The 25294-nt window shown below is 34.8% G+C and overlaps 1 protein-coding gene, 1 long non-coding RNA gene and 3 other non-coding genes across 5 annotated transcripts; all 5 read right to left on the minus strand.

The window, feature by feature from the left end:
• Positions 1 to 1022: 1022 nt before the first annotated feature.
• LOC128229917 (uncharacterized) lies at positions 1023 to 2457 on the minus strand. Its single transcript, XM_052941822.1, has 4 exons — positions 2176 to 2457; positions 1790 to 2000; positions 1340 to 1473; positions 1023 to 1071 (listed from the first exon to the last, which is right to left on the minus strand). The coding sequence occupies exons 1-3, from the start codon at positions 2453 to 2455 to the stop codon at positions 1470 to 1472; spliced, it is 495 nt and encodes a 164-aa protein (XP_052797782.1). The 5' UTR covers positions 2456 to 2457; the 3' UTR covers positions 1023 to 1071; positions 1340 to 1469.
• A 1098-nt stretch (positions 2458 to 3555) lies between these two features.
• On the minus strand, positions 3556 to 9324 carry LOC128229918 (uncharacterized). Its single transcript, XR_008260144.1, has 2 exons — positions 9228 to 9324; positions 3556 to 8496 (listed from the first exon to the last, which is right to left on the minus strand). It is a non-coding gene; the product is annotated as an uncharacterized LOC128229918 (long non-coding RNA).
• An 8902-nt stretch (positions 9325 to 18226) lies between these two features.
• Positions 18227 to 18447, minus strand: LOC128233162 (small nucleolar RNA U3). The gene has a single exon (XR_008260657.1). It is a non-coding gene; the product is annotated as a small nucleolar RNA U3 (small nucleolar RNA).
• Positions 18448 to 21127: 2680 nt separating this feature from the next.
• On the minus strand, positions 21128 to 21348 carry LOC128233145 (small nucleolar RNA U3). Its single transcript, XR_008260641.1, has one exon. It is a non-coding gene; the product is annotated as a small nucleolar RNA U3 (small nucleolar RNA).
• A 2680-nt stretch (positions 21349 to 24028) lies between these two features.
• Positions 24029 to 24249, minus strand: LOC128233146 (small nucleolar RNA U3). Its single transcript, XR_008260642.1, has one exon. It is a non-coding gene; the product is annotated as a small nucleolar RNA U3 (small nucleolar RNA).
• Between the last annotated feature and the right edge of the window lie 1045 nt (positions 24250 to 25294).

Raw genomic sequence — 25294 nt, forward strand, 5'->3', positions numbered from 1 at the left:
AACAATTAAACAAAAACCAGAGCTATTGACACAATTAATGCACCTTGTAATACTGACTAGTGAACTGACATGACTAAATGTTAAAACATATATATATATCCTTATTTCCTCCATGTTTGTTGAGTTACATTACAAAATACATATGAAACAAAAGTAGAGCAACAGTATATAAGTTATAACAAATATTTACATAATACACATCAAGAAGGATTAATTAATATATACACACTCAATCCATAGGTTAAAAACATGTATCTACCATGTACAAATCTGGGATCACTGTTAACACCAGGGAAATAAATGGGGTTGATATAATTAGTCAGCTGGCCCCAATTTCTCGAAAGTTCTTAAGCGTAACACCCTTAAGTAGCTTATTTCATTCAGCCAAATTTCTTACTTCATCTTAAAATAAGTTTATTGTGAGTGTATCAAAGTTTAAAATGGTGTTCCCAGGATAAGAAAATATTATAGTAAAACAAAAACCGACATCATTCCGAGATATTATGGTAATTATTCAATGCCAACAGGTTTCCCTTATTAAAAGTCTTCTTTAGAACAATCATCCAAATGTGAACTAAACATATTTGTCTTGTTGATGGGTCTCTTACTTGTCATAGACAGTTTGTCTTATGTTTATACAAAAAAGTAAAAGCAACATGGATTTGCCTATAAATATAGATAAGAAATGCTCTTCTTGCAACCCTTAACGATATGAAAATTTAGGGAAAAAGTTGGAGATATCTCATTATTACATTGTGATACATTTTGCATACAAACTACATAACATGTCACATGACATTGTTGTGTTTATGATAAAACAATAGAAGCATACATATTGTACATAATCAATTTGAAAAATATTCTGACAATTTTTGTTGGTTTAATTCTGAGTCGTAAATCCGAATTTTTATAGTAAATAAGTCAACATTCTACTCAGGAAGCATCGGGGTGACCCTTGCTCGGTCTTTGCGGCCAACCTCACGACCTCGAGACTCGGAAAGCCACTACTATATGGCCCCCTCCATTTCCTTGCGGTTCTAAAGTGTGTTGCTGGGTTCAATTGTAGACATCCTGTAAATAGTGTTAGTGGATAGATGAATATCTGAGACAGTTATTTCATCAAAGTGATTATCAAATGTTTAGTAATAAATAAGCAGCATTTTATCGGCAACTATATATGGTAATTTTAGCTAGGCAGATAAATTTAGATAGGTATCTTAAAAAGTTTGTCATTTTTTAACACTAATACTCAGTTATATTTTTTTTTATTCATTGATGTATATGCACAGCATAGGTAGTTTAATTTAGCACACCTTAATATATACAACAACAAAACCACCTATTGAAACAGATGTTTATCAAGTGGAGTCTGTCCAGTATTGGCGGGCCAGATTTGTTGTCAACACCGTCTTCATTACCCGGGGAAACAGTGTCCACTGTGTCACTCCCACCATATTCTGCCAAGTATTTTACCTTGAACAAAAAGTTGTGCATGAAAATGCCTGTAAATCCACATATAAATTCAAAACAGCAAAAACTTTCAAGCAGAACCATAGTATCACACTCAATGTGGTACAATTAAATATTAAAATTTGAAGCACTGTCAGCGCCCCCTATACTGGCTCAGTTTGTGTGCCTGCCCTTAAATTGATAATATTAGATCACGTTTCAAAAACAAACTTAAATGAATAATGTCATTTCAAAATGTAATTTTAAAGCTCAAATTATGCATTTTTAAATTTAAAGACACCTCATAAAAAAATCAATCAACTATGTTTGGGAAACTTACAACGGATGTTGCAGCATGCGCTTGTGACTTTCGCTCTTTGAAGGCTGCCAAATCCACCACAGTTTTGAGGGGGAAAGATATCCCCTCTGGCAACTCACTCGGAACTGCATCTTGTGCTTAACCTCTCGCCAGGATGAGAAGCAGGAGCTGCGTATGCTGTCGCAATTGCGCCTGCTGGTTTCACAAATCACAAAGATCCAGGTGTCCCGATCTGGAACAAATAACATTCTGTCAAAAAAATTTTTTTAAACAAGACACTTCAGGTAATATACAGTAAACCATTAAACCAATAATGTGATTGGCTGTTTGTTAATGTTTAAAATAATAAAAAGATGCAAGGTTCAATTATGAAAACCATTTTACATTCCATTATTTTTTTTATTTACCTTCTTGGATTCTGCTCTGCCGAGCATCGAATAATGAACGGGTAGCTGGAATGTTTGGGGTGTTGGTCTTGGCTGTAACAGGGCCATCATCATCACCATTAGCAGCAGTGGCAGGCTGTTCACCCTGGCTCATATCCTCGTACAGCCTCGATCCTTGGTGCACTTTTAAATTGGATAAAAGATTAATGATTGTTAGAATCCATTCAAGAGAAAAGAATATGTTAAAGTCTCTTTGGAGGTCTATATATGTAAATAGGTTCCCCACAGCTGCATGAACCATTAATTTTGCCGTTGTTTTTTTTTAGTTTTGTTTTGGCATCTGCCATCCCGAATGCCTTTACTTTATAATTTATATATTATCGCGAAATTATATAACAAAATACAAAATCGTAGCACAAACAATACTTCTAAATGAAAGTCATCAGTAATTCACTTGTTGAAAATCAAATTACTATAAATATAAATACAAGTTGCTTTAAAAGTATTAAAAGGCATAAGATGTGAAGCCAATTCATGAAATAATGGACTTTTTTCACATAGTATCGATGTTTACATATTTTTATATAACAATGATCTTCATTTCCCTTTGTGTATCCAATTAATATAGATGAGCAGCTATATGGGTACCATCTGGGCATTCTCAACCATATGGGTCCTATATGGGCCCCATATGGGCTTTTTGCCCAGATTCAGCCCATATGGGACCCATTTAGCCTTGCTTGCTGGGGTGTGCCTATTATGTCTATCATATATTTTCTTGTAAGAAAAATCCCCTCGATAACTCCAGAATTATACTCCTTACACTATAAAACAATAATGGTTCATTTCTTTGTGCAAACAATAACTCATTACGAGGTAACAGTGTTTGTGGATATAATGTTCATGCCAGTTTATTTTGTCAAATGAATCGGCCATAGAAACACCAGAATAATGAATATAAATTACGAATAAATATTTTTTAAATAACTCACTGTTCACATTAACTTACAATTGATAATTTAGTATCCCATAAAAAGTTGTTAAGCAATCGGACGTTAATAATTTGAGAAATCGCATTTGTCTACGGTACTTTGGGACACCCCTCGTATAATTGGTTGATTGCTTTGCTTTCTGTTAATCAAACCGCTTAAAGTTTACAAGTACAAAAGTTGCTGCAAGATGCAGCAATTGGATGTTAGCGCGGGCCAACTATTGGTTATGCAAGTCTATATGTAGGGTAAGAACGAAGTAAATGAAGTAAGGACTAACATTGATTGTAGATGTCAGTGAAATGAAGTTACTTAAAAGATGACAGAATTGGGCTGTTGTTTTGAAATGAAAATAAAACTTAACACAATAACAATTGTACAACTGATGGTATATCTATGACAGAAATCATAATTGTATCAAATAACTTTATTCATGAACTGTATCAATATACACACATTTATAAAAGACAACATGGCCACAGTGGTGGTTTTCTTTTGGAGTGGCTGATATGATAGCTGAAATGTTAAATATGCCAACATGATTTGGTAAATTCTGGGCAAAGTTCGAAACGTTGAGAATTTGTACTTTGATGAAATGTTGACTTTAAACAGGAGTAGCACCAAACGTTAATCCAAAAAAACTAATTAAGGACATATGCTTAAAACAATGTTTACTTTTGGCTAATAATCCGCGAAACAAGTTGACCGTTATAATTAAGTGTTACAAAGCCATTGATTCTAACTGAAAAACACATAAAACTGTTTGCTTATGTAACAGATTTTAACACAATTAAAAAAATACATTTAACATAAACTGAAAGAAGTTGGTTATGCATGAGCTGAAAGAAAGAAGTCTGATCATCATTATTAATGTCATTTTCCTTGTTCTGTGGCGTAGATGATTTATAGGCACGCAGGATGTTTTAAACAAAGGAAAGAAGTTTAGCATATACTGACACTTACAGGTAATAAACATTATGTAATCATCATGCATTATGCACTTTTAAGGCATAAGATATAAGAATGATGAGCAGAATGTGATGCAGGTTGATAGTGGTATGACTAGGAAGTTGATCACTTAATGTGTATGGAAATATAATGACACAAAAGATTTATGAAGAAAGTGCTGAAAATTATAGGTTACAATGAAATGAAGTGAGGAATATGTTTTAATACATGAAAAGTGAAGCATTTGTACAAAGTTTGGTGGAAATGTGTTAATGTTATTTTGCCTGTAAAACTTTTCAATTCTTTAAAATATGACATCGAAATATAAGAATAAATACTGCATTGAGTATTACTGAAATGTGAAAATATATACAAATAAGAAAGAACATGAGCAATATGACATTTTATATACATTTTGTATTCAACAAAGAGTAATAAGCATGATAACAAAATATACAGAGTTAGTATGTATGCTGGGAATGGTAGAGTTGTACTGAAATGTAATAAACAATAGAAAGAATATTTGTTATAATTTGGTTTAAGTGCGACATATACAGACAAATTAATACAATACTAAAATACATGCTGGTACTATTTCATAAGCAACGAAATAGAACAGGTATGAAAGAAAAGAATATAAATGAAAATGCATGAAAACCTAGTAATATGTACCCAGTATGCAAATGCACAGTATTTGAATGAAACTATTAATAGGGTGATAAATATCTTTTTCATGGGGGGGGGGGGGGCTTAAAAAGACTCAGTTTCAGTTGTTATGTTGGAATGAATTGGGTTGAAAATGGGTTTATTTGTTAAATGATTTACTAACTTAAAAGTTGAAAGTTGTCAAACCCAAAACTATAAATGATATGCCTGGAGTTTTATATCATCAGTATAAGCATTGCTGATATGGTTGATAGCCAAAAGGCCATTATTTTTTAAAGTTTGAAAAGTCATAAATCACGAAAATGAAAAACAACAACACACAATAGAATGGTTAAGGGTAATGCAAAAAAGCAGGGTAAGTTGAGAAGTTGAAACAGGCATACTTTTTTAAGCATTATGAATTCTAATGTTTGTAAATGGAGAGTCAGTGCCTATAAAAGAGACATTAAATGATATATTCATCAGAGTTAAAGCTGCACTCTCACAGATTGAATGTTTGACAACTTTTTCATTTTTTGACTTAGAACGAGCCATATTTTGCGAAAATCCATTGAAACCAGTTATATAAGACAGCTGATAAAAAAAGAATGCAGATTTTTATACGCAAGTTCAAAAATTGATGTTTTATGCAATTTTCTTAAACTGGTAATAACAGCTTTAGCCATAAGACATTAATTTTCAAATGGAAATATGAAAATCTGTGATTTGAATTTTTGTCAGTAATCTCAAATCATTTGTTTGTGGATATTAACACAAAATTTGCGCTTTCCAAGACAAAAAATAAAAAAAGTTGTTCAAATGGTAAATCTGTGAGAGTGCAGCTTTAAGCATAACAGGTAGTAAAGAAGGGTGACATGGCAAAATGACATAGTGATATAAATACAAGTATTTCTTGTAAATTAACATTTTGTAACTGTTTAATTGAGATGTTGAAAAACAGAACATTGTTAAATATATGTACATATGAGAAATTAATTTAAACATTAATGGGAATTAAACTTAGCAAAAGCATAGTGATATCTACAGAGCATTATGCAAACATCAGTGTTCAGATAGACAAAACCTTGAATGAGAATTCTTATAATACTGTCAAATGTCTCTGATTTTAGGAACATGTTTTGTAAATAATTATTGAAATTGCAGAACATTTAAGAAAACAATAGGAAGATAAGTAATCATTATGATGAGGTTATTAAATAATGTTACGATTCTGTAAAGTCATATATGGTGACTGTAAGATATTGGCACAACTGTCACTTAACATATTGACAGAATGGTAAAACAGAACAATGGTAAAAATGTAAGTACACTATTTTATAAATATCAAATTTCAAATCCCCCGCCACGGAGTGGGGAGGGGATTACAGAAACACTTCATCAGTCTGTCTGTCCGTCTGGCTGTAACATTTCGTGTCCGTGCTATAACTTACTTATGCATTGATGGATTACCATATTGCTTGGTACAAATGTTATCCTCATTGAGACGATGAGCAGTGACATTGACCAGGGTCCATAACTCAAAGATCAAAGTCACACGAGATATTTAAATGTCAGAGTACACATACTCGTGTCCGCGCTATAAACTCTTCCTACATATATCAAGTTTGGTCACAGTATGTCAGCCTTAACTGAAACAGTAATCTATTTTTAGTAACAGTGACAACGACGCTAGGGGGCCAAAAAGCATCCATTAAAGCTCTGCTTGAACTTGTCCTATATACCAAGTTTGGTCACACTATGTCAATCCTTACTTGAGTTATTCAGTACTTACCATATTTCTATATTGACCTTGACCTAGACCATAACTCTCGGGGCCAAAAACACAATCTCAGGAAAGGTCTCTATAAACTCTTCCTATATACCAAATTTGGTACCAATAAGAAGACCCTTACTTAAGTTATTCAAAACCAACCCTTTTTCTATTTATAGTAACCTTGACCTTGATCATAGGGGCCTCAAACGCATTCCCATAAAAGGTCTCCATAAACTCTTTGCATATACCAAGTTTGGTCTCTGTATGTCAAACCTAACTAAAATTATTCGATACATAAGGTGACTTTGACGCTGCCCTAACACCAGCCCACCCGAACAATGACACAGGTCATTCAAATATCTTGTTTTCCCTTTATGAAAATGTGGTTAGGAATATAAAAATGTGCCTTTCTGAAGAAATTAAAAGAAGAGTTAAAAAGAAAAAAAGACATTCAAGTGCAATAATTTGTATTTAGGGTTAACATGAAGTTATGTTCCTTAGTGTAAGATGGTCGTCAATAATTCTGCGAAGTATTAAGTGCATTAAATGAAGGTATAGAAGTTTTTTTTATTAAAATCCCAATTTGCCCTAAAACTTTAACTTGCCCTAAAACTTTAACCTAAGTCAATCAGGGGCCATAACTTGTATTAAGGATAATGTGAATGAAGGGTATAGAAGTTATCAATAAATATATCAACCTGCCCTAAAATTTTAACCTAAGTTCCATAGTCAATCAGGGGCCATTATGTGAATAAAATATGATATGGAGTTATCTTACCTAATTATGTGATGGCTCTGAACATCTGTGTAAAGTATTACGGTAAGTCAATTGAATGAAGGGTATTGGACTTATTAGTGAAAATCCCAACTTGTTCCTTTAACCTGCCCTGAACCTTTAACCTAAGTCAATCAGGGGCTATAACTTGTATTGAGGATAATACAGAGTTATGTAACCTCATTGTGTGATGGTCCTGAACAAATGGGTCAAGTATTAAGTTAAATGAACGAATGGTAGAGAAGTTATCAATAAACTTTAACCTAAGTTTGATAGTCAATCAGGGGCCATAACTTGTATAAAGGAGTTATCTATTCCCATTATATGATGGCCCTGAACAACTGTGTGAGGTATTAAGTCAATTGAATGAAGGGTATTGGACTTATAAGTGAAAATCCCAACTTGCCCTAAAACTTGAACCAGACACCGACACCAGAGCCAATAGTATAGCCCACCTTATTCTTAAAATAGTCGAGCTAAAAAAACACAAATGTGATAATATATTTATAGCATGTGTTTTCTCTTCAAAAACAGTGAAAAAAGGTTATGACATCACCACAAAATATATGTATCACTTTATCGAAAATACTTAAGGCTTGCTATTTCATCGATGTTATGAATCAAGACTCATTTTCCTTTTTTTTAGCCAAAATAACCTTGACATTGATCTTACCTACACTACACACAATATGTATAACTTTAACGAATACTTTTTTATTATGTTCAAATATTCAAGAATATTTTAGGTTACTGATCATACAACTTGTATTTCTATATTCTTGACCAGTGGTTGTGTACAATTTTGATCAGATTCAACATACCGGTCAGGTTGCGAGAAAAACAAATTGCCTTGTGTTGACTTGATGTAGTGTCAGCTAAAGCATTGAGGCAGGTTGTTTCGTTAAGAATCAATTGGTCCTTTCACACTTGCAATGACAAGTTTTTCATTTTCAAACTTTCCTCTAGCGTTTATAGGGAAGAGCACTGTGAGGTAGAAGTAAAATGCAGGATCATCACCGATTGTTTTCAGTTCAGGTATTGTGATGAGGAGTAACTCAACTGTTGAAGATCAAGTTGGAACAGTTTCCGCATTTCATACCTACTGCTGCGTTTGATAACAACCTCAGCTGTGCAAAAGTAGGCCACTTGTGTAAGGGACTGGCTCTAACATAGAGGAAATTTGTCAAGGTCCATTTACTTGTTGCCACACTCTAAAAAGATATGAAAGGAGTTTGTTAAGTTATCATGATAAGTGAATGTAGCACTGAAGACCTGATAACATGAAACATGAGAAATGAAATAACTCTAAACATTAAACTGAGGTGAATTTGTTAGGTTTCAAGGTTGATTTCATAAGCTTTATTCGAAATGTGAATTGACAGGTAATTTGCAATTTGATGTCAATTCTGAATCAGGTTATACAAATCAAACATTGATGCATAAATTGCAGAATAATAATTAAGATTAAGTATTTATATACAAGTAATGATTTCATTCCTTTATTCAGCTATTGAGTTAAGCAATTTTGTTAGAAAAAGTAAAAAAAATTTAAGGAAGGCTTGTTTATAGGTCATGTATTTTGTGCGAAATAAAAATCAAAATGATGTCTAAAAAAAGACTATATTGTAAAATAATGTAAGCTTGTAGAGTGAATTTTTTTTAAACATTATATGAAATTGTGAATAATTGTAAAAACATTCAATTATTTATGGAAATGCATTGAAACATCCATATGTTTTTGTTTTATTAAAGGTTGAATGTTAATACCAAAAGCAATGCTATTTAAAGTTGCAGTTAAAAACTTAGCAAAATATTTGCCTAGCTTTAGTTGTGTTACATAACAACACAAAATGCAGAAGGTTTGGGATTTCATTTTTAATATGAATGCTGGCTATTGTTCTGAAACCATAAAGTTAACAGGAAACTAAGAAAAAGAACAAACCTGGTTTTGGGCAGCGGGGCAGCACTGATATTTGTGGGCTGAAGAATACTCATTTCTTGGAACTCCTCAGTCCTGGCCCATTCTTGTTGGTGGCCATTTTGGTTGGACAGAATCCCGTAAAACATGTTTATTATTTTAAACTAATGCACCAGTCAATTGTAACCACGACCCCCAAGGTTTGGGGGTATACCAGGGATAGCCGGGGAAATGGACCATGTTTTTAACTTTCAGGTGGCCCTGCATTGCCGGGTGAATGGGATGGTTGTGTCTCGCTTAAATTATAGCGGGGAATGGGCCTTACCTAGGGCCCCTGGGGTGCAGGGCATTTGGCCAGATTAAACCATCTGTTCATTCCCGCAGGACGTGATTTTAGCCAAGATTGGCTGGACCTATGGTCAGGGTCCTCGCTATTCCCCTGACCGGGGGGGGGGGCGTGGTTTTAATTGACTGATGCATTTGTCTAAAATAATAACTGGTGCATAATGAAAACGATGCAAAAATGTAATGACTACGAACAAATCACCTTAAACTCGTTACATACAGACTGACATGCAAACTTTGCGTATGCATTACAAAGAAGGGCTTGAAATATCATCCCTACCATTGTGACTGATTCAGTTAGACGCGTTAATGTCCAAATCGAACGTTTTTGTTGCGGTATTTCACTTCGATTCAACCTCTCGCAATTTTGACCTTGACCGCACATTCGCCTAAATCTGAAATGCAAGAAGCGTTTTCATTGGACGGCTATCATTCCTGGTTTTAATGACGCAATTTGGAAAAGCCTTCAAATGTTGTCCAAAATGAAAGTAGGAATACCGCAAAAAAACCGTGCTACTGTTTAAATCGAAAGACACGAAACCTGCTTTTAAAATGATAAATATAAAATAACAATAGTTTTTCAGTTCACTACGTAAAAAAAAATGAAAATACCTTTCCCCAACCGCCAGCGTGTTGACCTCGATATCCCTAATCTACTGGACGCTTGCATCTGACCCGTACACGTCATGTAATCAGATAATAGACTGGTTCACCGATTTTCTAAGATTATACATTCTGCGCATTCGTGGTTTATTCTTTTATGTAAAAATATTTAAATTAAAAAGAGAAGTTTTCTCAACAACTGTGCATTTATGATATTTTTTCTCTAAAAGAGTTATTTAAAAAAATCTCTGGTTTTAATTTGCCTTATATTTTCAAAGCTTCACATATTAGAAGATTACCAATCTTCTATTGCAAAATCGAACAGGAACCAGTCTAATGGCGAACTGCTTCGGAATTATCCGAGAGCGGACGGTAAAAAACGGCGCATGCGCGATCAAAACAATGAAAACGCCGCATGCGCAAGCCCATTGCACCAGGGACACTTCTAAAACAATCAATATATGCGCCGGGCGCCGATGCGCCCGCGCAATAACTTGATACACGAAAGCAAAACTTGCCGGGAAAGAGCGCAGAGCACGAATAAAGCATAAATATATGAGTATCAGACAGTATCGGGTGTGACTAAATGAGCAATCCATTGCTGAACTTAAAAAATATAAAATGGTTGGGCAATGTAGGATAATCCTATGAATAATGTTTCAAATGTTGTTACAAACAGCAACAGGATCAACAAAATTGTAGTTCATGTGTCTATTGTATGTTGACATAACGGATTGAACACTGAAAATTAGTTTGGCCTTGATTTTGCACGTAAAATAGTTTGAGACCTCCCCCAATCTGACTAAAGTACTAGGTCGTTCTAAAGATATCACTCGTCCATGTATGTTGCGAATGATCTGGATTTCCAGACTTTCTATTTATAGCTTTGCAAAAAAAGTTGTAGCAAGGACTTTTTAGTTTGGAATCTAGCCATGGTTTCAAGCTATTTTATTTAGTTCAGAAGTAATTTAGTTTTCTTTTAATGTTTATGAGGTATCATATTGTCTAATTTATATACTTCCTGCTGCTTGCGTACTATTATGTCCCTTAATTATCTGCGTTGATTATACCACAGACCATGATATTATATATATTGGGCTTTATATGTATATAACACACGAATATTATATACTGAGTAGCTCGGCATGCCAACTAATGCCAACACGTTTATAAGAATATGATTTAATTAGATTGAGATTGACTGCCTCAAAAATTGTATTAATCAGCAGTAGCTAGAGAGTGATGTTGTTGTTGTTGCTGCTGTTGCAGTAGTTGCTTTAGATGACACCACCATCCAGACGTCCATACCCGTACGTTCGAATTGCACGTTAAAACGTAAAGTCAATGGTTGTTCTACTTCATTAAAAATATAGTGCTTTGTTAGTTGTGTGAAGGATATCAAAACACATTAAAGGGACTCTTGATCACTCACCGATTGGATGCTGTACAGACACTCATTTAAACGGGGTTTTCCTGTCTGATTTTTAAATAATAATCTTGCCGACTTAACATTGGAAATTATGTTTCTGTAATATGAAAACGTCAAGAAATGTAAAAATGAAATGAGCACGACTATGAATAAATCCTAATGCGCGATATTAACATATAGCTAATGGTATAAAGGAATTCATGTTAGCAGATATCTATGAAGAAGTTGATGTTTTTTATAATAACAAGAGACCCATGAGGGCCTATGCTCTACTGGCATTATTCTTGTGATCATTTTAAATCCAGAGCATGCATGTATGGGTATAATAGGCAACATACTTATAGTTCACTTGGAACATTTTCAACGGTGTTTGAATTAGCTTCAAACGTGGTATATTCAACATATGAGGGCAGAAAATGAGGTAAGCTTATTAGTTCGATGAACTATTTTAATATGTGTCAGTGACGTTTTCAAAACTGTACACATAGGCCAAATTTAATTGTTAAAGCTTCAAAATGACCACATTCCGCAACGCCCAAGTACAACATTAATATTTGATTCCAAACTGTAGTCGTGATCCAAATTTCTTGAAAAATCTCTGGTTTGGCTTTTTGGCGACTTCTGTGGCTTTTGCAATTATGTTCAAGCATTGTAATCTGAATGTAAAAAAGGACAAGATATACGATGTTAAATTGCAAATTCGTGATAAAGAATTAGTGATGTATTCTATTATTTTAATCTGATTGTCGGCTTGAAAAAGTCTCTGGTTTTGCTTTTTGGGCTACTTCAGTGGCTTTTGCAAGTATGTTCAATATTTATGTGAAAAACTACATAAACAAGCTCAGTAGCAAAACGTTTAAACATAAACCCGGTTTAATGGCACTGGGTAAACGCCAAAGACATAGAACATAAAAACAAAAAATCACAAGCAAGAGACATGGAAGAACAACACAAAACTCCACAAACAGCACAGTGCATACATACTATGTATAAAAAACTAGGTATGTTTATCAAGGATTGTTAAGTACCGCCTTGGGACGGTCAGTAAAATGTATATTTACTGGGGGTTTAAACCAGTTTAAGTGCACAAACCTCACTCTCAAACCTCAAGCATTTTAATCTGAATAAAAAGGAGGCCACACAATGTATTGAATTATAAAGGCTAGTTCTACTCGCAAATTGTGATGAAAAATTCGTGATTTCCTTTTTTCACATTACAATGTTGCACAACTGAATAGAGATAACACAAACATATTCTATTTCTCTATTAGCTGACATGCAGTTATCATAAAATCTATGAACGCACCTATAAATGTATGTTCATGTTGCTATGCCACAGCAAATGTAACAGAGTGAGCGGGGATGACACTTTTATATCGTGTAAAGCAGAAGCTTTAATAGAGTGACACATTTAAAGAAAGTTAGAGTTAAAAAGTTAGACTTTGAAAAGGCGTAGTCCCTAAAAGTTTTTGTCAAGTTAAGTTGCAATGTTAAGTTATAAGACCTGCGAGGCAATTTATTCCAAACTTGATTAATCACATTTCTTTAATCTTATAAAGTTATCGAAAGTTCAAGCTGACTTGTAATAGGTTGTCCAAAGCTTCGGCATTTTTCTCATATAAATCGTTACTGAATTTAACTTTAACTAGATGGGTAAATCTCCAGAACTCTCCATATTAATTGTTTACCAGTATGATGCTTACCCGATACTTCAGTCGGAATTTCTCGACCATTATACATCGAATACAACCTCGGATGTATGCCGGTACATCGGTTAAGTAATTCGTTTTTTTTAATAATAGTATTAATTCCTTGTAGTGTTTTAACATGTTGTATATCTAAGTTTAAATTGATTGCCGATGGAATGAATCATTGAATAAAAAATATGATTCCCGAGAGTAAAGTCATAAAGTTTAACTGCTTAATTGGAATTACTTCGCGATCTGCTTGCAACGTAGTTAAATGTAAAGATTTCTGACATTCCAAACCGTTCATATACATCCGTTGTTGTTTTCTATGGAAAATGGCCAAGAAGTTCCGAATGCCGATACTTACCTCAACTATCTGGTCATCGGCTCCCTAACAGTGCTACAATGCTGGGAATCAAACTAAAATAGATAATTAACTCTTGCAAAGAATAAGCGTACGTTATTGCGGCTTTTTCCACTGCATTCCTTCAGAGTGTTAGTTGAATAAAGTTGTTGGAGCGTAGTGCACCGACAGAATGTAACACTGGTTGAGTTACCCTGGTCCTTTTGCCTGCACCAGTTTATAACACCTTCATACGGGATCCCCGTTTAACGTCCCTTCCGGAAGACAATAAGAATGCTCGGCATACATCACGCGCGGAATCGAACCTTCGACCCACAGGTAAAACGTAGGCTTGTCAGATTGTTTTAAAGGGTGATCACCATAAGTACATCAACCCTGTTCAAGACAATTTGAAGTATTAACAATTAAGCTACCTAGCTAATATGAATAACAATTGCGATGGTTAAGCGTAGGTTGTTTCGTTTTTTATTTCCCCTGCACCGCAAAGTGAAAATCATCAGGACTTCGCAATTATTCGGTGATCCGATGATTTCTCCCTCCAAGTTTTGCACAGCTACGTGTGGAAAGGCTGAAACGGCTTTTATGAACAAGCAGATGCTTAAAACGGAGATCGGTAATCTGGAATACTTACAAAATGGTATGCCGAGAATATTTGGCATAGATCTCAAACTAAGTCACATTGCGCCTTACTATATATTACGAGACTTTGACCTGAATAACGAAATAATAATGGAGCTTAAAAATGCATCATCAAAGGGACAGCCATCCGAGCCGGGTTAATAAAAGCATTGAGGAATTATATCTCAGACACTTTTTTGAGTACTTCAATTGTATACCACGCCAATGTGCTAATCGAAAGTTCTGTGTTGAATTAATGAGAAATATATACTAACTTCGACCACCCACCTATTTGTATCTCGTGCTCGTTGTCGAGACGACCGTTTACTTTGGACTCTCAAGTGCCCTTCTTTAGAAAAACTATCACCTGGAATGATTGTACGAGCACGCATTTGGTAGATTTTCGCACGTGCACCGCTCATAACGTCTGAAATGTTGTACAGGATATGCATATGCATCAACTGGACACAATAAATGAACTACTGGTTACTTGACTAGAAATAACGATACAGAAACTTAATAACTTTTATCCGGAATATTGACAAATTGATTAAATGTACTGACTACATTATATTGTCATTTGTTCAAGCGATCTCCGGATGGGTAAAAGCATATAAATTGACTTTATATATTATTATAAAAAGGGCAATTTACTGAAAATTTTTCCCACCCGGTCCTGACAATCATTTAGAGAATTTGTACTGCCTTTATATAATTTATAACGACTTCATAGTTCAATGTTCACTTTTACTAACTTTGTACTCGTCGTGTTCTCTTGATAGTGTTAACTGTTTTTTCGGTGTCGGTCATATTTGTTTTAAATTGTTAATCTGCAGAACTTCCATATGTGACGTTCTGGATTTATAATAAAAACGGTAAAATGGTGAAGATTAGTAAAATAATAAAAATTACAGAGAATAAACTATAATCATAAGGATACGTATCTAAATTTACAGAATTTATATGTTTAATATGCGGAAACGCTATTTTCTTGATCATTGTCTACTTCTTACCTCATATATCGCCTAATAACATTGTCAATGTCAACGGGCTATAACAAACATAGGCAATTTGAACAATGATTTCTTTGTTATCTCGCTTACTATGATGCATATACTCATTGTATAGCATTTGAGTGCTTATTCAAGAAAAGCGGTTAAACTGGCGAGATAAATCCTTAGCTTGAGCTACCTTTCGTAGGAAATATAATTACTAATAATATGAACAATCAAATAATAATAAAATGTGTTTTAATGTAACGAAGCATTTTGTAAAATTTAATTGCAACATTTATTCAACTCTCGTCATTATATCTACTATATAATGGTAGCACAATTCAAGGTGAATACATCGTCATAGCTTGGAACTTGTATTGATGTTTGAAATTCAGGATCTAGGTGTGCAAATCAGCAGCAAAGGGCGCGCCTTAAACATGCTTGATGACTTAATGGCATGCACTATTTTGCCAACAGAATATATTTGGAAATGTCCAGCATAGAGAGTTGTTTTAGAGGCTGAAGTGTCCTTGTGGACTTTTGAATGATCCAGTCTCCTGTTGTTTAACATACCACATCCAGCAATTCAGGCGTTTCTCATTTATACGTTTTTTAACACAGTTTATCTCGCAATGTTATGATAACCATAGCCCTACTTGGTTGAAGACCTTGTTCACTTAGTTGTAGTTAGTTGTGGCAATTTAATACGATCTACAGTCAAGAATTGACACACATTTTGGCGAAATGTTCTCATACAAATAATCTTACAAAATGCCTTCATAAATGGTTTGATGAACGAAATTTTCAATGAAATGGTAGATAGAATACAAGCCATCCGTAGCATCTGGGCTCCATCTCACCATTTCCTTGACCTTAAGACCATAGTGATGATGTTAGAGTGTTAATGGCTGTTTAAACTCTATTGTGAAAAGCATATTAAAATACTTTTTAGTGTAATGACTCTACAGCTGAACTCACTAAGCGAGTTATTTCCTACATTTTTTATAAAATCGCGTTTGTTTCACATTGCATGAAATACTTATGATTGCAAAATCGTTTAAAAGAATTGTCTTCATTAAATTTACTGTCGATGTACGTTCGATACTGACAAGAATCATTTTTTGTTACGATAACTTGTCTCTTGCATCATAAAACCTATTGCACACGTAGGGAGCGTGTATAGTGCTGTTTTGATTGTTTCGTTGTACTCTCAGTAGATGGGTCCTACAATGTGTAATGATTTAGTATTTTGCACTTGTCACATCGCATTACATGTATTTCTGAATTCTTAAATTGTCATGGATCTATATGAAAGAGCGTAGTGTTATACTATAGTAATTTCGTTAGTTTTATACTTTCGCTCATTTTTGACGATTCGCTTCAATAGCACATGTTACTCTGGTTCCCAGTTTAACTTTGTCATTATAACATTTCATAGAGTGAGCCGGACTTCAGTTCCGTATCTCCATTAAGAGAGTATTTAGCCTTGCGGTTCCCGCAAACGTTGAGAGAAGCTCCTTCTCGCCAATTTAAGTAAATATTATCTGTCCTGCACACAGTGTAAGTACTTTTCCTGGCACTTCACTTTGTCATAGTTTTATCTATATCATGTTTAGAATGTTTCTTGTAACACGAGCATAATAACGTTATCGTCGAATTCCCGAGTGTTCTCGCACTCGCATCACTTCGTACTCATTTGTTTATAAGCACATCGTGTTATTTTAGCAATGTTTACTGTAGAAATACCACATGCTCGAATATGTTTTCTTCAGCTAAGACTGTCTTACAGAGTATTATGTCATATTTAAAGATTTATAAGGTTTAATATGTAGAGAAATACAGTATTGACTTAGAAAATTAAGGTTTTATTGTACTCAGTTTATAAGAAATGTAACGTGATTACAGTTTCCATCAGCTTATACACTTTCTAAATCTGTTTCATGCATATTAATGTTACGCTTATAGATCTATATCTATTTGTTACACAGGCATGTTATTCTAGAATTCTTATGGTATTTTCATTGTCTCTTTTCAGTCTTTTACCATCATATGTACATCTTAGAATAAAGAATCGATAACAAGCTAGGATGTGTGGGTTTATACTTACTGCCTAATATAATCGACAAAGCACCGTCTTATAATGGGGCAGCACATAAATGTATCTGCAAATGTACAATTACAATGATCCCATGGTATGATCTGAGTTCTGATAAAACTGAACGTAATACTTTTTACGCAAAGTTATGTAAAGATCCAATCAAATGTGGTAATTACACTATTTTTTTTCTGTCGGACAAAAAGAAAAAAAAAAACGTTTTCTATCTTCAAACTACAAATAGCGTTCTACAGCATAACATTAATATAGCTATAAATGTTTTTTAGTGATGCCAAGATCCCGTCAAAAAGATGCATTGCTACTTTTTATCTTGACAATGCAACCATTTTTTGTCTCATAATAACATATAAAATAACATGCATTGTCTCTTAAAAAACATTTCCAGACGCCCAAGTTTCGTTGACCTACCTTGCATATTTCGTGTGTATGCAAGAATTAGTCAAAAGGTGGAAATTTTCTATATCCGTTGTCATAGCGACCATATTCTATGTCCGGCAATAACATAAAGAGCGTGCATAACTCTATATCCACATACATTTATTCACATTTTGACCCGTGAGTTATGACCTTTCCGAGTATTCAATTGTAAATGTATTTTACCTTTATAGGTGTAGTGTACCATTTGCGTACTGATATTTCAAGAGTTAGCTACCCTATAAACTTATTGCATTCGCTCTCTTCTGACTTTAACATCAATTTAAACCGATAGGACACTTTAGGACAAATTAATACATTTAATATATTTAACGGGATTTTTCGGCTGCACACTAAATGTTTGTCAGGCAAACGCTATCTCTTTCGAGCCTGCAAATAATCACCTGGATCTTGAACACTACACGCCGTCTGCTTAAAGTGAACACCTAGCACCACTCAGAATGCGCCCCTTTCCTCCAACTCCCCACTAAGGGAGGAGAGGAACGTTCATCAATGACAGGGACCGTGCCGCTATGACCCAGCGGCGGACCCTGCCCGCTTCGCGCTCAGAAAGGGGCGCTCTGTCTCGTCCTCGTGGTGTTAGGTCCCGTCAGTTTTACCTGACGTCCTGGCGACACTTAATATAGAAATGATCCCTAAGAGTAAGGTCTTAACTAATCAGTGTTTTGAGTAGTATATATTTCAGTGCTCTATATCAATAGCAAGGTTTCAGTATTTAACTTACATTAACTACTATTTTTGAGTGTTAAATTCACACAATAATATTTCGTTTAGTGTCCGTACTATTTCAATTGAACATTGTTTACTTGTTTACAATTATAATTGTATACATACATGGACAAACTCAAAACTATCTGTTTAGTCACATTTCCCTCAAAATTGTGTGCCTTTCAGAAATAGACTCAACAATTAGTGACTTGGTAGTAACTCCATCTATTCAGGATAAAGTCAGTACTAGTTACCTCGCTTTTGTTGATAGCCCAACGTTACTGTTTCGTGTCGGAAATGGATGGCGTGTGGTCCGAACTCGAAAAGAAACTCCGCTTTGAGCAGCATCAACCTAATAAAAGAAAGTAGCATTTAAAGTTTCAACAGGCTGAGATATTACACAAACGCGGGAAATGAATGCATTGCATGCACGTATTGGCCGTCCTGGTGGGCAAAGAAGTTGGCAATTTAGAGTGAAAAATCGAATCACGGACATAAAAACCATGAAATGAAAACTTACTTCTAGTGTTTACATGTCCGTGACCATATACAACATATCAGTTGTATATATACATTCAAACCCGATCAACAGAATTACTTGCGAGTGACATCACCAACTACATGTCTGCATTTTGTTCAGCTGTCACTGGCGGTTCAATGCGGGGCGTATCCATAAACGAACTGGTCATATTTCACATTATTTAAACCCAACGGCTAGCAGACAACAGGTTTTCAACCGAACCGTAGATTCGAATATGGAGGTGTGTCCAAACACAGTTTCACATAAAACAAGTAAAGAACGTACAAGTTAAGCAGAAAAGGGGCATTTGAACTGAAAATCTAGCATTCCATTTTTTTTAAAGACAGGAAATGCCCAAATTTACTTCCAGTGTATTTTAGACAGAAATTTGACCTCCACCATTTCGACACTATCTCATTCCAACTGTTTACTGCTACTTTTAGCCAACCATTTATAACAATCTTGTACGAATTAATCATTGAAATTAAAAAAAATGTTCCTGCTAACGGGAACACTTTTGTTGACTTGATAGTCAGAACCACCTTGCTAAATAAACACCCGTCCTTGTTTAAAAGATTTAAGCATAATTTAAAAATCTACTGCTTGTTGCCTTGAAATACTTTTAATTCACTTCTCACCACAATTGACATTAGATATTCGCATGGTTCATTTACACACAACGTAAAACTATCAATTTTGAATTGACAAAAGCATTGTCTCTAAAGCAATAAGTAATTTACTAGAATAGTACATAGTGTAAATTAGATAACATGCACATTTGTTTTTTGAGTACGATTTTATATTTTAAATCCGGATTTAATTGTGACTTGATTATGCATTATGGTTAAATGTTTTATTATACAGTACATACTTGCTATCTACTTTCGAATTTGCAAATGTAAAATAGCTACTAACAGAGCGGTAAGTTACTTTTGTATATTCATATGCGCGGTTAACGTTGTGCAATCCCGGGTGAGCCATAGCATTGTGGATCTATATGCGTACATGCGCACATTCAACCGAGCCAAAAGCGTTTGAACCTCTGCTAACGAGAAGACTTCGATCGACTTGTTAGTCAGAACCACCATGTTAATTCGACACTCATCTTTTTCGATTTTTGTTTTTTAACATTTAAATATAAACAATTACGTGTATGTGGTTGTTGTTTTATTATCAGAAAATTAACCTTAAGAACCTGGTTTCAGGAATAAACGTAATTCGAATAAGAAACTAAGCCAGCTGATTGGGTTGTTATTATTACTGTCTAATAGGATTATAGGATTAAATTCGATAAAAATGTTTTCTCTCTGTTTTTCTTTAAATGACACCAGTTAATTAATCAGGCAGAAATCGCTCAAGATTTTTGTGTTTGAATATTGGCTCCACTCAGAATGCGCCACTTTCCTTCAACGCTCCACTTAGGGGGGAGAGGAACGATCATCGTGTCTTATTTGAAAGAAATAAGATTTTCAGATCTAGTATTTCAAATCAAACACTCATTCGACAAAGCAAAGCTAGTTTTATGTCGTAATTCCATTAACAATAATGTGTACCTATAAAACGTTGGTTCAAAAACATATAATTTTAAGTGACTTGGTAGTGATAGGTAACTCTATCGGAACAGGATAAGCTTAAATACTAGTTATCTCGCTTTTGTTAAGCTCAATATGTTACAGCCATTTATAGACGCGAGAAATCATCATATAAGTACTAGATTTTCGTTGTGCAATTCCGGGGTGAGCCGTAGCATTGTGGATCTTTGTACAACCGAGCCGAAAGCGTTTGAACTTCTGCTAACAAGGTGACTTCGGTCTACTTGTTAGTCAGAGAGCACCTTGCTAATTCGACACTCATCCTTTTTGTCGTATAATAATAATAATAATAATAATAATAATAATAATAATAATAATAATAATAATATAATAATAATAATAATAATAATAATAATGAATTAATAGCTTTCAAAGAACGATCTATTTTTGTATTGAATTGTTGTTGCTTCTTGTGGATACCCAATTAAACACGTAAACAAGCACATCATTCTGCTGCAAAACAGTACGGTAAGTTTGTCTTACAATGGATTTAGTGTTTTTGAATCCTAGCACCACTCAGAATGCGCCCCTTTCCTCCAACTCCCCACTAAGGGAGGAGAGGAACGTTCATCAATGACAGGGACCGTGCCGCTATGACCCAGCGGCGGACCCTGCCCGCTTCGCGCTCAGAAAGGGGCGCTCTGTCTCGTCCTCGTGGTGTTAGGTCCCGTCAGTTTTACCTGACGTCCTGGCGACACTTACTATAGAAATGATCCCTAAGAGTAAGGTCTTAACTATTCAGTGTTTTGAGTAGTATATATTTCAGTGCTCTATATCAATAGCAAGGTTTCAGTATTTAACTTACATTAACTACTATTTTTGAGTGTTAAATTCACACAATAATATTTCGTTTAATGTCCGTACTATTTCAATTGAACATTGTTTACTTGTTTACAATTATAATTGTATACATACATGGACAAACTCAAAACTATCTCTTTAGTCACATTTCCCTCAAAATTGTGTGCCTTTTAGCAATAGACTCAACAATTAGTGACTTGGTAGTAACTCCATCTATTCAGGATAAAGTCAGTACTAGTTACCTCGCTTTTGTTGATAGCCCAACGTTACTATTTCGTGTCGGAAATGGATGGCGTGTGGTCCGAACTCGAAAAGAAACTCCGCTTTGAGCAGCATCAACCTAATAAAAGAAAGTAGCATTTAAAGTTTCAACAGGCTGAGATATTACACAAACGCGGGAAATGAATGCATTGCATGCACGTATTGGCCGTCCTGGTGGGCAAAGAAGTTGGCAATTTAGAGTGAAAAATCGAATCACGGACATAAAAACCATGAAATGAAAACTTACTTCTAGTGTTTACATGTCCGTGACCATATACAACATATCAGTTGTATATATACATTCAAACCCGATCAACAGAATTACTTGCGAATGACATCAACCAAACACATGCCTGCATTTTGTTCAGCTGTCACTGGCGGTTCAATGCGGGGCGTATCCATAAACGAACTGGTCATATTTCACATTATTTAAACCCAACGGCTTGCAGACAACAGGTTTTCAACCGAACCGTAGATTCGAATATGGAGGTGTGTCCAAACACAGTTTCACATAAAACAAGTCAAGAACGTACAAGTTAAGCAGAAAAGGGGCATTTGAACTGAAAATCTAGCATTCCATTTTTTTTTAAAGACAGGAAATGCCCAAATTTACTTCCAGTGTATTTTAGACAGAAATTTGACCTCCACCATTTCGACACTATCTCATTCCAACTGTTTACTGCTACTTTTAGCCAACCATTTATAACAATCTTGTACGAATTAATCATTGAAATTTAAAAAAAATGTTCCTGCTAACGGGAACACTTTTGTTGACTTGATAGGCAGAACCACCTTGCTAAATAAACACCCGTCCTTGTTTAAAAGATTTAAGCATAATTTAAAAATCTACTGCTTGTTGCCTTGAAATACTTTTAATTCACTTCTCACCACAATTGACATAAGATATTCGCATGGTTCATTTACACACAACGTAAAACTATCAATTTTGAATTGACAAAAGCATTGTCTCTAAAGCAATAAGTAATTTACTAGAATAGTACATAGTGTAAATTAGATAACATGCACATTTGCTTTTAGAGTACGATTTTATATTTTAAATCCGGATTTAATTGTGACTTGATTATGCATTATGGTTAAATGTTTTATTATACAGTACATACTTGCTATCTACTTTCGAATTTGCAAATGTAAAATAGCTACTAACAGAGCGGTAAGTTACTTTTGTATATTCATATACGCGGTTAACGTTGTGCAATCCCGGGTGAGCCATAGCATTGTGGATCTATATGCGTACATGCGCACATTAAACCGAGCCAAAAGCGTTTGAACCTCTGCTAACGAGAAGACTTCGATCGACTTGTTAGTCAGAACCACCATGTTAATTCGACACTCATCTTTTTCGATTTTTGTTTTTTAACATTTAAATATAAACAATTACGTGTATGTGGTTGTTGTTTTATTATCAGAAAATTAACCTTAAGAACCTGGTTTCAGGAATAAACGTAATTCGAATAAGAAACTAAGCCAGCTGATTGGGTTGTTATTATTACTGTCTAATAGGATTATAGGATTAAATTCGATAAAAATGTTTTCTCTCTGTTTTTCTTTAAATGACACCAGTTAATTAATCAGGCAGAAATCGCTCAAGATTTTTGTGTTTGAATATTGGCTCCACTCAGAATGCGCCACTTTCCTTCAACGCTCCACTTAGGGGGGAGAGGAACGATCATCGTGTCTTATTTGAAAGAAATAAGATTTTCAGATCTAGTATTTCAAATCAAACACTCATTCGACAAAGCAAAGCTAGTTTTATGTCGTAATTCCATTAACAATAATGTGTACCTATAAAACGTTGGTTCAAAAACATATAATTTTAAGTGACTTGGTAGTGATAGGTAACTCTATCGGAACAGGATAAGCTTAAATACTAGTTATCTCGCTTTTGTTAAGCTCAATATGTTACAGCCATTTATAGACGCGAGAAATCATCATATAAGTACTAGATTTTCGTTGTGCAATTCCGGGGTGAGCCGTAGCATTGTGGATCTTTGTACAACCGAGCCGAAAGCGTTTGAACTTCTGCTAACAAGGTGACTTCGGTCTACTTGTTAGTCAGAGAGCACCTTGCTAATTCGACACTCATCCTTTTTGTCGTATAATAATAATAATAATAATAATAATAATAATAATAATAATAATAATATAATAATAATAATAATAATAATAATAATAATGAATTAATAGCTTTCAAAGAACGATCTATTTTTGTATTGAATTGTTGTTGCTTCTTGTGGATACCCAATTAAACACGTAAACAAGCACATCATTCTGCTGCAAAACAGTACGGTAAGTTTGTCTTACAATGGATTTAGTGTTTTTGAATCCTAGCACCACTCAGAATGCGCCCCTTTCCTCCAACTCCCCACTAAGGGAGGAGAGGAACGTTCATCAATGACAGGGACCGTGCCGCTATGACCCAGCGGCGGACCCTGCCCGCTTCGCGCTCAGAAAGGGGCGCTCTGTCTCGTCCTCGTGGTGTTAGGTCCCGTCAGTTTTACCTGACGTCCTGGCGACACTTACTATAGAAATGATCCCTAAGAGTAAGGTCTTAACTATTCAGTGTTTTGAGTAGTATATATTTCAGTGCTCTATATCAATAGCAAGGTTTCAGTATTTAACTTACATTAACTACTATTTTTGAGTGTTAAATTCACACAATAATATTTCGTTTAATGTCCGTACTATTTCAATTGAACATTGTTTACTTGTTTACAATTATAATTGTATACATACATGGACAAACTCAAAACTATCTGTTTAGTCACATTTCCCTCAAAATTGTGTGCCTTTTAGCAATAGACTCAACAATTAGTGACTTGGTAGTAACTCCATCTATTCAGGATAAAGTCAGTACTAGTTACCTCGCTTTTGTTGATAGCCCAACGTTACTATTTCGTGTCGGAAATGGATGGCGTGTGGTCCGAACTCGAAAAGAAACTCCGCTTTGAGCAGCATCAACCTAATAAAAGAAAGTAGCATTTAAAGTTTCAACAGGCTGAGATATTACACAAACGCGGGAAATGAATGCATTGCATGCACGTATTGGCCGTCCTGGTGGGCAAAGAAGTTGGCAATTTAGAGTGAAAAATCGAATCACGGACATAAAAACCATGAAATGAAAACTTACTTCTAGTGTTTACATGTCCGTGACCATATACAACATATCAGTTGTATATATACATTCAAACCCGATCAACAGAATTACTTGCGAATGACATTAACCAAACACATGCCTGCATTTTGTTCAGCTGTCACTGGCGGTTCAATGCGGGGCGTATCCATAAACGAACTGGTCATATTTCACATTATTTAAACCCAACGGCTTGCAGACAACAGGTTTTCAACCGAACCGTAGATTCGAATATGGAGGTGTGTCCAAACACAGTTTCACATAAAACAAGTCAAGAACGTACAAGTTAAGCAGAAAAGGGGCATTTGAACTGAAAATCTAGCATTCCATTTTTTTTTAAAGACAGGAAATGCCCAAATTTACTTCCAGTGTATTTTAGACAGAAATTTGACCTCCACCATTTCGACACTATCTCATTCCAACTGTTTACTGCTACTTTTAGCCAACCATTTATAACAATCTTGT

Source organism: Mya arenaria, chromosome 4 (assembly GCF_026914265.1).
Source record: "Mya arenaria isolate MELC-2E11 chromosome 4, ASM2691426v1".
NCBI classification, from domain to species: domain Eukaryota; kingdom Metazoa; phylum Mollusca; class Bivalvia; order Myida; family Myidae; genus Mya; species Mya arenaria.